Source organism: Danio rerio, chromosome 15 (genome assembly GCF_052040795.2).
Source record: "Danio rerio strain M-AB ecotype USA chromosome 15, GRCz13ab, whole genome shotgun sequence".
NCBI lineage: Eukaryota > Metazoa > Chordata > Actinopteri > Cypriniformes > Danionidae > Danio > Danio rerio.
In genome coordinates this window covers 31,429,041-31,443,882 of record NC_141035.1, presented here as the reverse complement: position 1 = coordinate 31,443,882, position 14,842 = coordinate 31,429,041, and the positions used below count along the sequence as shown (strand labels likewise).

At 35.0% G+C, this 14,842-nt stretch overlaps 2 protein-coding genes across 6 annotated transcripts in view; one reads left to right on the top strand and one right to left on the bottom strand.

Annotated features, from left to right (window-relative positions):
- The window catches only part of LOC147833701 (uncharacterized), a 108,288-nt gene that overhangs the window by 73,336 nt on the left and 20,110 nt on the right, over window positions 1-14,842 (top strand). Inside the window, exon 3 of one of the 4 annotated variants that reach the window (XR_015509596.1) lies at window positions 4,996-5,284. The exons of the other annotated variants lie outside the window; for them this stretch is intronic. The gene's annotated coding sequence lies outside the window, so the exon portion shown is untranslated. Of the gene's footprint in view, window positions 1-4,995; window positions 5,285-14,842 lie in introns of those variants that run through there. 4 annotated transcript variants of the gene reach the window in all.
- Window positions 1-14,842, bottom strand: part of nova2 (NOVA alternative splicing regulator 2) — an 80,494-nt gene that overhangs the window by 53,882 nt on the left and 11,770 nt on the right. For both annotated transcript variants that reach the window (XM_087282957.1, NM_001309524.1), the window contains one exon: window positions 13,887-14,030. In XM_087282957.1, the coding sequence (XP_087139083.1) occupies window positions 13,887-14,030 (144 nt within the window). The remainder of the gene's footprint in view (window positions 1-13,886; window positions 14,031-14,842) is intronic.

Genomic DNA, 14,842 nt, shown 5'->3' with positions numbered 1-14,842 from the left:
TAAATGTACTGATATATTCAAGTAAATTACACATTTTTGTATCGCTATAAGTTTATATTCTATATAATGCTTATTTGTTTAATCAAAACACAATTTCGCTTTTTTTGAGCATATATAATATGAAGATTCAAATCGGACACAACATAAATGATGCAGTTTAATCTTATGAATGTTAATATAAATGTGATTTGAGTATCAAAAAATCAGTTCCTGCGAAAAATATTCATCCAAATGAATGCACAACTGCGTCAGACATAGCATGTCATTTAGCAAGTGAGTTTATCCACAGCCACTCACTTTTGACAAGAGTTGAATGTAAGCTTCTCCCACCAAAAGTACCTAAATATCTACGCATATAAATAAAATCTGTCAAGGGCCTGAATGGCTGAGCTCTGAGCGTTTACTGATGAGCTCATCATAAAGTGTGCAGCAGATGACAGAGTGAAGGCAGCCAGAGATGAGGATGACTGTCTCCCACTGACACATTCATCATCTCTACTCCACTGACACACGCACACAAAAACACACAGACGAGCCCACTTATGTAACACGGCAGGGCTCCCACTGACACCCTCCATGAGCTTTACCCAAAAAAAGGGACTCGTTCGATGCAACTACTATCACTGCTGGGGGTTACAGACATTTGCTCTTTAATATGATTGATGTAACTATTTATATAATGGCATAAGCATTAGCAATCAATTGACAAGAGTTTTTAGTGATAGAAATGAAGAGGGCATGGATGATGACCAATGGCTGATAAGATGATAATGTTTACATCATTTGAAAATAACAATTGTATGATGACATATAATATAATATAATATAATATAATATAATATAATATAATATAATATAATATAATATAATATAATATAATATAGTATAATTTAATATAATATAATATAATATAATATAATATAATATAGTATAATTTAATATAATATAATATAATATAATATAATATAATATAATATAGTATAATTTAATATAATATAATATAATATAATATAATATAATATAATGTGTATTTTAAGGCTGGGCAATATGGCTAAAATGCAATGTCAATAATTCTTTTCCATATTAAACGATAATGATATTAATGCTTTCTAGATTTAAAAGAGTACCCCAACAATGACTGAAGCCACAAAAATTAGAGGGTCTATTAAATGGCATAACATATTTTTGGCCGATAAGCAAGGCTCAATTTGTGCTGGAACAAGATCCAGATCCGACACCTCTGAAATCTGATCCGGTGTGGTGAGAAATCGAGTACCCCCTGACAATTTACATATTATGTAAAATGTGTTATAAATAATGTTATTCAATATAAATCAATTTTAATATATAAATATAAATCAGCATTGTTCACTATTTATTATTTAATACATGTAATTAATGTAACATTATATTCTAAATTAATTATTTACCAATTATTACTATTATTAAAAATTAAACAAATATTTTACTTCTGCCTTTAAAATATTTATTTTAAAATAAGTTTAAACTTTTAACATCACTCAAAAATGTTATATATATATATATATATATATATATATATATATATATATATATATATATATATATATATAAATAAAACCTTAACACCTTCAAGATACTTAGTTTTAAACACTTATATTTATTATTATTATTATTCGTAGTTAATAGTAATTTCAACATGCAGCAAATACACCTTATATTATGTATTAGTAAATATTACATAATGAAAATGTAATATGAAAATGAAAATGCTATCAAATTAACAATGAAAAATGTTTATTAACTAAGCTTCACAAGAATAAACAAATGGTGTAACAAAAGTATTACATTTTGTTAATGTTTATATTGCAATATTTCGCGTTAACCAACAGGCCATATTATAAATTGTTACCAATGATCTCAGAATGCCAGCAATGAAAACGGCTACATATATGAAGTGTTACACTGAGAGTCAGCTTAGATTTGCACAGCGCATAGCACTCTCACTTCTGCTGTCTCCTTTCTCTCTATTTTTTCCTCTTGTTTTCAGTCTCTCCATCAGCACGCACACACACACACACCTCCTCAGGCAGATGGGAGAGCAGCCTGCGCTCCTGCACCTCCCCCAACACTCCAGGAGCTGCGGCGTCAACAATGTCAAAAGCTCCTATTGTCATTAAGAGTGGCCCACCACTCCTCTTTGTCCCGCACAGTTTAGACTCATCATTGACCATTCAAACAACTAAATATTCAATCTCTCCTCCCCCCACTTACACTGTCACTCATTCCCTCTGTCCACTTCTTCCCTTCTTTCTGTCCCTGTGTGTTTCAGAGGGACCAGAGAGAACTGCACCGTCATAAATATCTCAAATCCCTTGATAAATGCAGACAGAGACACAAACACACACAACTCTTGAGTCTAATATGGCGATGACAGAAGCGTCAGGCGGTAAGCTCAGAGTCGGAGGTTATTATATAGACCACAGGAAGGACTTACAGATGGGTCAGACCTTTTGAAGAGGATATTTTAGGATACTTGCACTATTCCCCACATCGCCCGAGTATGGGACGGTTATTGAGGTCTAAGCTGTGTGCCTGTAAGCTCTCGCCCACACGGTGCCTGGTCTAATGATGGCGAGGCAGACAGCGAACGCCACTCAGACCTATACAGGAATGCTGGATTAAAGCTTTTGCAGATATACAAAATGGTTTACCGTTATATCATGACTGGCTTTAATTTGCAGGGGCTGACATCTTTTGTTTTTGTACTGTTTCCATGATGACTGATTAAAAACAATCCAAGCGTATTACATTATGAGAAATGTCCACTATTGGATGTGAAATGCTGGCTGTTGAATTGGTCTTTTTTTTTTTTAAACAAAAGTTTATACATCATTACTGAAGCGTGTCTGTGTTTAATATTTTGACTGAGCTGATGATTCAAAGACATTTTAAACAAAGTCAATTCCGCAGATTTTACTACAAAACTGGAGCTGAAATTCAGGAAAAGGGAAGATTAATGAAAAGATTAGACTTTAAGCAGATTATAGTTCACTCATTTAATCAGACGCATCTCATTCTATATAAGCAGTGGTCATTTGTTTGCTTCTTTGTTTTTTGCCTGATATTTCCATCTTAAAGAGCCCCTATTATGGGTTTTTGAAAATGAGCTTCCATGCACTTGTACCACAGCACTAAGTGAATGAAAACATCCAGCTAAGGTTTAAATCTAAAAGTGCACCGGGTTTAAAACTATCGATTCTTTAATAAAAGAGTCGACTCAGAGTCGAATAAATGAATCGAGTTGGGTTCGGATCTTTTGCTTGAACGGTTCGACGTCGATACAGTACATCACCAAATATGTAGTTCCAGATTTGGTAAAATGTGAACCCGCCTTTCCCTTCAGACACTGAACGGAGGACGGGGGATCACAGGACTGATCATGACGCGAAGATGACGATCATTGACAGATGGGGATTCGGCTGTGGGAAATAAAGGGTTAAAGTTTATTTTCACAACAACACCACAGTATAGCCAACCTAGTGCTGTGTTTGCTCCTGTCATTTTTCTGATGATTGATACAATAACCTACGCTGCAGCGCAAGATTCGCCAGCAGTTTGTTATTAAAGGAAAGAGCAGAGACTATTATGTATGGGACTTTGTCAGTAACTGTTGCATTTCATATAGACCATAGTTCATATATATATTTCTTCTTCCTCCGGATCATAACATGTACATGTAATTAAAGCTGTTGCCTCATTTTGTGTAGTTTGCAAAATAAGTGTTTAATTGTGTGTTATAAGTTGCAATCGCCCGTTGCGGCTTGTATTTGCAAATCTTAGATCAGTGCTTGGACTGTATCTCTCAGATTAGATCTGTATGGGGCTATTCACATATTGTGTCCAAAACCACGTTGAAAACGCAACGCAAGCTTCTTCCTTTACCGATTTAAATGCATTTCTGAACTCGTGATCCTCTGCCATTTGTCTTTGCTATGGCCACCATCAGCTGTTCATACACATACAAGGCACGGTCAGTGTTCAAAATAGTTCAACTTTTGCTACTGTGTGGATTAATACTCAATGTGTGTCGTTGTTATTACTTGAGGTTAGGGTTAAGAGTAGGGTAATATGCTGGTTTTTAACTTCATTGCTATATTGCATTCCTGCATTGGGCTCTCACATACTCTCTGCTACTTCATAGCCGTGGTGGGTTTTTCTCTTGAACGCATTCAACCAATTATAACAGATTGGGTCACTGGACCAATCAGCACAGATTAGCTTGAGATTAGCTTTAGAGTAGAACAAATGAATTGCTGAATGAATCATATGGGAGTCGTTGGGATAATTCTGTAAAACTAAATGCAAATTATAAGTCAATGAAAATGTTTTTTGACCTTGCATGCATCAGTATGAAGACAATAATATTATTCAACAACTTACTTTATGAGATTTGGTGTTTAGATTGCAACTTGACTTTTGTAAACTAATAAACATGACGAATGCGCATACTGTACTATCAAAAAAGTCACACTTCCAATGCTTATCTGCCAACTTTTAATAAAATATCAGCAATGTGATAATCAAAAATGTAAATTATTGACCAACATATTGGCAATGGCAATAAATTGGTATGGCTTTCTTCTTAGTATTATTTTGTTTATTTTTTACACCAGTCGTTTACTTTTCAGCATTTTTCTAAAAACATTCAATCATATTAATAAAAAAATATGTCATACAGGTTTAAAAACAATACAATTCAAAAAAATCTCAGATTTCTATATTGCAAGTGTTAGTCTGAGGGTTTTTCGGAGCTGGAAAGGTAAAAGATTGCATTTCAGTTATCCTTTACTTGCATCCCCTGCTGACGCTATTGAATCGAGGTGAAAATGATCAAAATAATTCAGCCAGTGGACTTCCTGGGTGGAAAGAGATTGGCTTTTTTAAATTTGAAGGGAATGCACCTGCTATTCTGGCGGTGATTTTTTTTTTCTCCTTTATGCTGTCTCTCTGCAGTGGCACGACTGATCAATAGTGTTTGTGCTGAAGCCTCATAGAGATGCACTGGAGATGGTGGTCGGCCGAGAGGGAGGGCCGGAGTAAAGGACAAGGCTCCACTCCCATGATGCAAAAATTGATCCCTGGAATAAATTTGCAGCGTTCTATTAATGGCAGGTCCCTCTGAGGCTTTTTATTACATCTGACGGAAAAAGCCACACATTACTGCAGCAAAAAGTACAACACCCGAGAGGAAAGAGAAATGAAAGAGAGGGTGTTAAGCAGAAAGACATTCCAGTGAAAAAAAGTACATTTTTAGCATTTTTTAAAGCTCTTACTACAGAAATAATATACTTTAAATACTATATTTGACTAATGTTTTCAGACTCTCAGTTGAGCTTTTGGTTGTATTATATTTACATTTACTGTATACTGAATGTGATTAGGGCGGTGTGGTGGTGCAGTCGGCAGCACTGTTGCCTCACAGCAAGATGGTCACTGATTCGAGCCTCGGCTGGGTCAGTTGGCGTTTCTGTGTCAAGTTAGCATGTTCTCCCCGTTCGCGTAGGTTTCCTTCGGGTACTCTGGTTTCCCCCACAGTCCAAAGACATGAGGTATATGTAAATTGAATAATCTAAATTCACCGTACTGTATGTGTGTGAATGCAAGAGTGTATGGGTGTTTCCCAGTGTTGGGTTGCGGCTGGAAGGGCATCTGCTGCATAAAACACATGCTGGATAAATTGGTGGTTCATTCTGCTGTGGCGATCCCTAATTAATAAAGAGACTAAACCGAAAAGAAATCGAATGAGTGAATGAATACATTTAAGTAATGTTTTTGAACCATTATATATATTGTGATATTTGTTGTATTATATTTACATTTACTGTACATTGAATTTCATTAGCTGAACTCAAGTGCTTTTTACATACTAAAATACTTAAATACTTTATATATCATTTTCAATGTTCTGTATTTGAATATATATATATATATATATATATATATATATATATATATATATATATATATATATATATATATATATATATATATATATATATATATATATAGTTTTTAAATTATGAACATTTTAGAAGCATTTAAAAAAGAAATTTAGCGCATTTAAAAATATTTACTTTAAATGTAATACAACTAAACTTTATTAGTCTGTTAGTCGTGTCACCAGAATAAGTGTACTTTACAGTACAGTGAAGTATTTACAATTTACTAAAGATGTACCTGTATTAAATAATTATGTATAATCTAGTCATGAATATGCAAAAACTATTGAGAAAATTGCCACTTATATACAGAAATGCTGTGATTTTAGCTATTATTGTGCCATGACAACTTGGCACCTTCACATGCTGATAAAAAAAAGTATTAAATTTGACATAATTCTACTTAAAAGTGTACTTAAGTGTGTAAAGTGAACCTTTTTAAGAGCACTTTTTAACTGTGCTTTTATTTTAATGAAGTTTTCATATCAATAACTTTATACAAAATGTAACTTAAGATTTAAAGTCCACTACAAGTCAGTTCCCTTGATAAATTCAGTCAGTACAATTAAGAATATATTTTTTTCACAAGGATAGAGGGCGAGATTTGACAGCACTCCCACAGAAAGTCTCACTTGCTTTGAGAACCACAGAGATAAGCCTTTTTTTTTTACTTAAAAAGTTTGTCTGACCCCTAAAATGTCCGGGATTCAACTTTTGCTTTCGTTTTCTAAAGCTCATATATAGTATATTTCGAACCTGTGGGAAGCACTGAGACTGCATCAGAAAGAAAGAAAGAAAGAAAGAAAGAAAGAAAGAAAGAAAGAAAGAAAGAAAAAATCACACAATGCAAAGATCTAGACGATGATCCCTGAAGAAGGTCTAGTCAAACCTAATTGCAAGCGTCAGCAAGCTAAGTGGGCAACATGCTAATTATATCACAAATGTACTCTGATGTACAGGCATCTTCATCATTTTCAAGATCACTGTCTGCGCCATCACTCCCATCAGCCCCCTCTCTAAGTGTTTCTCTCAATATCGCTCTGTCTATGATGAGACTCGGCTCAAACTGGCTGTGGAAAGCGAGGCTCTTTTGTGCAAGACGGTTTGACTGTGCGCGTCTCAGGCACTGGCTGGCACTGAGGGCTAGCGGGCACAGAAGATGACGTCACGAGCCTGAAAAAGAAAACAAAGCCACGGGGATTAAGGGTACCTCGTCTCTCCTCCCCAGTCCAGATGCCGTCTATCCCATCGTCTCCGACAATAGCGCTTTCACATGATAGAGAGAGTTAGCATGTAGGCTAGCACTTAGACATAGCACTTTATTAATGGAGTTCACAGACAGACTGATTAACAAGCACTAAAATGTGTTGATTCATTAATTAGGATGTGCAAGCTTTAAGACGTATTGACATTTTAGCAGTTGGCGTTTTCAATTAGCATCGCCACAAGATTGCTCAAAAAACATGGCCGACTTCACTTTCTGAGCTTTACACAACTCCAGTGTGAATATTTCAAGCTCATTGACACTCTTTCACAAGCCAAACCCAAAGCATGGACTAGAGTTAAGCGAGCATAGTTATTTTCTAAGGTTTACTAACTAGTCACAGTTATCAATAAGGTTTCATTAGTTAATGTAAGCTAATATATTTACTAACATGATCTAAGTATGAACAGTACTCATACAGCATTTATTAAGCATAATTTAACATTTACTAATGCCTGATTGACATCAAAATTCCTGCTTCGTAACATTAAAGCACTGCGTTAACCTGAACTAACAATGAAAGACTGTATTTTTATTAACTAACGTTAACTAACATGAATGAATGTAGTGTTCATTGTTTGTTCATGTTAGTGACTGCATAACAATAGCTAATACAGCCTTATTGTAAAGTGATACCTGCTAATTTAATGCGTATAGAGGCTAACTCTATTATAATTGCTCACAAGTATTAGCAAAGATGTATAACATAAGTATTAGTGTGGTACCGTTGTACAATGATGATGCTAGAGTAATGTATATCATGAAATTTACCAAGTGCTATAATCTTAAGGTACTTTCTAAGTTCAAAAATATGTTAATTTATTGTTGATTCATTAATCAGGATGTGCAAGCTTTAAGATATATTGACATTTTAGCCGTTAGCGTTTTCAGTTAGCATCGCCGCTAGATTGCTTAAAAAACAAGGCCGACTGCACCCTCTGAGCATTACCTGACTCCAGTGTGAATATTTCAAGCTGATTGGCAAACTCTTTTAGAAGCCAGATTCAAAACATGGACTAAAATGAGCATAGTTACTTGCTAAGGTTTGCTAACTGGTCACATTTTACAATAAGGTTTCATTAGTTAATGTTAGCTAATATATTTACTAACATGAACCAAGTATGAACTGTATTTGTACAGCATTTTTAATCCTATTTTAACATTTACTAATGCATTGTTAACATTAAAATTCATGTTTGTTAATATTAGTAAATTCACCATGAGTTAACATGAACTTTTTAGGTTCAAAAATATGTTAATTTGTTGTTGATTTGTTAATTAGGATGTGCAAGTTTTAAGACATATTGACATTTTAGCAGTTGGTGTTTTCAATTAGCATCGCTACATTGCTCAAAAAACATGGCCGACTTCACCTTCTAAGCATTACACGGCTCCAGTGTGAATATTTCAAGTTGATTGACAAACTCTTTCACAAGCCAAATTCAAGTCATGGACTAAAGTTAAGCAAGCATAGTTACTTGCTAAGGTTTGCTAATTTAATAGAATGCTTTAATGCTCACATGTGTTAGCAAACATGTATAAAATAATTATTAGGGTGGTAGCATTGAACAATAATGATGTCAGAGTGATCTATATCATCCAATTAACATAGTACTATAGTTTTAAGGTACTTTCTAAGTTGTTTCTAATATGTTAAGTTTTTGGTAAGTCAAGCTAAAAAGCATTTCTACACCAAAAAATACTTTGATAGATGGTCAACTTTATACTGTACTGTAACATAATATAGATGTATATACATTTATAAATTATGAAAGTACATTTTTATATGTAATAAGTCATACATCATATTTCAAAAATGACATTTTAAATGTATAATGTTAAATGAATACATTAACTGCAAATAACATGAAATGAAATGTCTGAAAACACACACGCTATATATATTTTTCTTTGATAATTGCTCTATGTAAATGTTAACTGCATTTTTCCCCCAAGAGATGACTTGGCTGGAATTATACGGTGTAACACTAAGTAAACATGAATTATGTGAGAAAATGACTCTGTAGAAAGAAAACAAGAGGGAAAAAACCTGAGTAAACACACAGAAAACTAATTTCTACCCCTAGATATGTAATATTGCGGCTTTTCATCTTTTGACCACAAAGCTTAGGTCTTAAGCAGATTACACAGCAGAGAAATCAGTAATGTTGATAATGTGTGGGGGGAGGGACGCATGGCTCTCTGGGTATTAAACACTGAAAGCTGCAATCATGGTGCTGGATTAGGAGCAGGCTTTAATATTGTGCTACATTCTGCTGAAAGGGACAGAATGGCTGGATCTGGATCAGTGACTTGGACAAGGAAAAGTCAAAATATACACATACCCGGGAAACCTGAGAGGAAGAGTGCTGGCCATTTAATAAAAAAAAAGATGATGCAATCCTCAGGACTTCCATGTGAAAATGCTATGAGAAAAATTGAGCAAGACTTAAATGTGGTTAATTGTGATTTCTGGTGCTGATGTTTCACGATTGTGTAGCATAAGTGTTGAAAGGGTTAGTACAGGTACAACAAAATCTGTCTTAATATGTTCACCCATATATAGTTTTTTTTTTAAACAATATGACTTCAATATTCTGTAGAACTCTTAAATAATGTTAGAGTGGGGAAAATTATTGAACACAGCATGTTTTTTTTTCCTGGGAATAATGTGTTTTTGATGTTATGTGTGTCTCATTTATTAAACCTGATCTTTATTTTGTATTTTTAATTGGATTCATGTCAGGTGATTGGCTGGGCCATTCTACAGCTTGATTTTCCTTCTCTGAAAGCATTTGAGAGTGTCCAGGCTGTGTTTTGGGTTATAGTCTTGCTGAAATATCCACCCTGGTTTCATCTTAATCATCTGAATATGTAGATGTTGGACTAAAACAGAAAATATTCATTTACAATGACAAAGAGCAGAGGTTTGCTGAAGAACTACTGATACATTTTAGCTGATGTCTGGGCTTTCACTGCCATACTGCAGCTTACTTTCTTCCTGTGTTCAATCTTTCTTCCTGCATCATTTCATTTTATTACATACTGTATAAGGCTTGTATTATAAACCAATTAGATCTGTTTTCTTGGCATATATTACTTTGGTTGCTATCATCATCTGGTTAAAGTTTCAAGTCAATAGCACCTTTAGAAATATGTTTTCTGAGCATTATATTATATATATATATATATATATATATATATATATATATATATATATATATATATATATATATATATATATATATATATATATATAATATATATATATATATATATATATATATATATATATACACACAGTGAAAGTCGGTGGGGTCCAAAACCTTACCAGGTCCACAAACATTAACTAAATTATTCTTTTGTTGAACACAAAATAAAAACGTCCATGGTAGTTCCGTTGTAGATGTAAATGGTTTCCAACATGTTTTAAAACTTCTTCTTTTGTGTTCAAAAGAAACATAAAAATATGGAACCACTTCAAACTGAGTACATTTTCATTTTTGACTTCAACTTTCCTTTTAACTAACATCTATTATATATTCAGCATGTGCGTCCAAGTCAATAAAAATAACCACATACAAACTACATTTAACTTGTGGCGTCTTTAAGATGGAGCAGCGCACTTCACAGATGCAAGGTCGTTGTAAAACATGGCTGTTTCCCAATAAATGCTGCAGGAGCTATATTTGGAGGCAAGACAACTAATAAATCCCTTCTGCAGAAATAATGGATATCTCTGGCCAGCGCTGCTTTGTCCAAAATTAAATGCCAGCGTGGCTTCTATCACAGATGATGTCTTTAGAGACGTGATGTGCCTATTGAAACAGTTTACCAATTTAGATAAACCAGGCACTTCTCTCCTAAACAGCTCAAGGCTACGTCTACAATATTCCAGGTACATTTGATCGCTTCGGTCTACACTAGTGTATTTTTGAACACAGTTTTTCTTAACCACGTTTCTGGAGGAGCAAATTTCCTATGTCTCCTTAACCAAACACACCTGATTCAGATCATCAGCTGATTAGCAGAGTCTGAAAGCACTGTAAAAGGTGTGACAGACAAAGGAGACATCCAAAACATGCAGTGTTGGTGGTCCCCCAGGAACATGGTTGAGAAACACTGCTCTAGCATATTCCAAAAGTTGTTTATTTACACTGAATAGTCTAAAATGCTTGTGTCCCAGTAAAACGGGTGCTTTCTCCCACTGAAAAGCTCCTGCAATTAAACTTTCAATCTCCATTGAAAAAAGCAGTCTGAGGCATACACAAAATAACATTTATCTTTGACAATGAGGAGTAGACTGTGATTTCATTGGCCTTAATGGGACATGTGACTAAATCTCATGGCTACAATTGCATTTTCGAAAGCCCTTGTTTCCACATTTTAGTTAACAACAGGACGTTTTAATTTTTTTATTAATTTTGTTAACATTTGTTACAACCAAAATCCATGTCAATCTGTGGTTGGAAGGTAAAAATGTAGGAAAAAAGATTTCTAGACAAGGGTCAGTGTACCATGAATGTGATGCAGATTTCCTTTTAAAAAAATCTTTTATGCATTGTCTATGTGACATTGCATAAAATGCATGAACAACATGCATTTTGAATTGTTTTTGCACTATTTATATACTTATAACCCCAAACCGGGATGTTGTGTCACTAATAAAAACAAAAAATCAACTAAAAAAGGTAATAAAAAAATAGACACTCATCCTGATAAATATAACAATCCTTATTTTTGGAGAGAGAAAGTGGAGACACTGTAGAAGATTGAGTACGCATAGTGTGTATGTGAGCTGGTGTGCATGCATGCTATCAAATTAGGGCTATGTTTCCATGACGATGATGAAGCCAAAAATAGATACATTTTACCTTTGAATTCAAAAAAGTTTTACATTTACACAACAGCAGTTTCAAAACGACTTTACACACACACAAATAATAATAATAGTAATAATAATAATAATTCCTTACATTTATATAGCGCTTTTTGGACACTCAAAGTGCTTTACACATTTTTGGGGGAAATCTCCTCATCCACCACCAGTGTGCAGCATCCACCTGAATGACACGACGGTGGCCATAATGCAGCAGATGACACGCCACACACCAGCTGATTGGTGGAGAGGAGACAATTATGATATAGGGATGTTTAAGAGGCCATGATGGACAGAGGCCAGTGGGCAAATTTGGCCAGGATGCCAGGGTTAAACCCCTACTCTTTAAGAAGGACATCCTGGGATTTTTAACAACTACAGAGAATCAGGAGTTCGGTTTAACGTGTCATCTGAAAGACGGCCAAAAGCACTTTATTACATATGTCAGGCCAGTATTTGGCGCTCTCACCTTGTTAGTAAAACAGTTCCTGTTGGGAAGTGAAGGCAGCACTACTCGTGTGTATGACGCGTCTCCACTTTTGGTTGTAATGTGAAGTAAATCCACACTTTGTTGACGAAGCATTGGCAAACACTTGAGCAACAACACTACCACATACTCCGCCATTGTGTGTGTTTGTTCAGCCTTGCCTTTAATCTACACCCCTCTAAACACACACGCGCATGATGTCATCTTTTTCAAAGACTTTCGTTTTGGGGTGTTTATGCAGTTTCAGTCTCAAAAACGCCAACAGGAAATAAAACGCAAACACTTGACTGTAAAAACATTGTCATGTAAACGGCCCCTAAATATACTCTAAAAGACGACGTGCATTCAACGTAAGAAGTTATACTTTGCTCTCCAGTGTGGACAAGGCCCAAAAATTCTCTCTTTCTCCACCGTGAGAGTAGCACAGCAGGTGGATCTTTTGACTCGCACCCAAGAAAAAAAGCTCATTTCCATACAGATGCACCCTTCACTGGAGAGGAAGAACCCCCCATTAGGCACTAAAACAACCATAGCAAAGCACCGGCAACTATTCCCCTACATTCCTCTCCCTTAATTCAGTAGCCATCACAACCCCCTCCCCGCTCTAGACATTGGAGCACTCAAGGTTGCCAAAACCGATGAAAGGGGGTTGGGTAGGAGGTGTCTAGCATTTGGCATCTGCCACGGCTGGCCACCGCTCTGTGCTCAACATCCCAAGGGGAAAAGGACAGAGGTGTCCTGTTGGACGTGCCAACGATGGGAGGATGAGCAAACCGCACAAAGCCCTTTTAAGTGAGAGCCCAGAAACCCTCCCCCCGCCTTCGCCACTTCTCGTTTCCTCTGTGTCGCCCCATCCCTGAAAACATCTGAAAGAATTCCAACACACACAAAACATCACACCTTTTCCGTCTAAATATAAATAGTGCAAGAAAAGGAGCATTCAAACATTGTATCGGCATTCACTGGAGCTCTGAACTGAGTCTCTCAGCTCTTTGTCCCCGCTTGATCTGGCACTATGTGCAACCTGAGCTCTGATAAAGGCCATATGGTGTGGCCGAAAGCCCAAAGGTGACAGCGTCCCATATGATTCTCATTAGGAACCAGTCGCAGTGACTTTGGGAAGCAGGCACCTTCGGTAATGTGTTATCATAGACTAAAAAAACGGTTTAATGAAGCTATAAAGTAATCCAGGTGCTTAAAAGTGTGTGCTGCTTAATAGTAAATGAGGGGATATGAGGGTTTCCCTTCAAGGCTTTCTGGAATTAGGGGACTTACCCGGGTAGAAGTCTTTGGATTTGGAGAGCTTGATGGTGGCCCCTGTCTCTTTCTGTAGCTGGACGATAGTCTGACCACCCTTGCCAATAATGGAGCCGGCGGCGTAGCTTGGAATCAGCACCTTCAGGAAATATTCGCCTTCCTCTGGAAAGAGAAAAAGGAAAAAAATGAACTATGCAAAAGGTGTAAACTAGCAATTTTGACTATTATCTTTCAAAAAAAAAGAATAAATAAGTAATATTTACAAAGAATTAAAATAAACTTTTATCATAATCTAAATCATAATACATGATTATGATTCATTCATTTATTTATTTTCCTTTGGCTTAGTCCATTTATTCATCAGGGATCGCCACAGAGGAATGAACCGCCAACTTATCCATCATTTGTTTTACACAGCGGATGCCCTTCCAGCTGCAACTCATTAAATTATGATTATCTAAATGATTATTATCATTATTATTATTATTATATATTTACAATATGATTTTATTATCTTACAATAATTATATGTATATTATGTCCTAATTATATTAATAGCATTTTATATAGTTATTAGTAATATTTTCATTATTAATAATAATAACACTAATAATGATAATACATTAATTGCTGTAACAACAAATAATTATAGTTGTTGTTAATAATAATAGTAATTACAATATTTTTTATATTATTATTAAATAATTCATATTTGCAATAATTGAATTTGTTACTCTTTATTATATTAATCGTGTTAAACTGATATTAATAATATATATTTTTATTTTTATATTATCAAATATTTGTAATAATTAGTAAGTACACATTTTTCTGGAATCTGGTATTATGTTTGCATTTAATCTAGACATGTACAAATTTTGTCTGCATATGAATTTGCTACCAAACTAACATATTTATTTATTTAAAGGAATCATTTCATCAGGGAGAGTGAAGGAAAAGTGTCCAACAAGTGC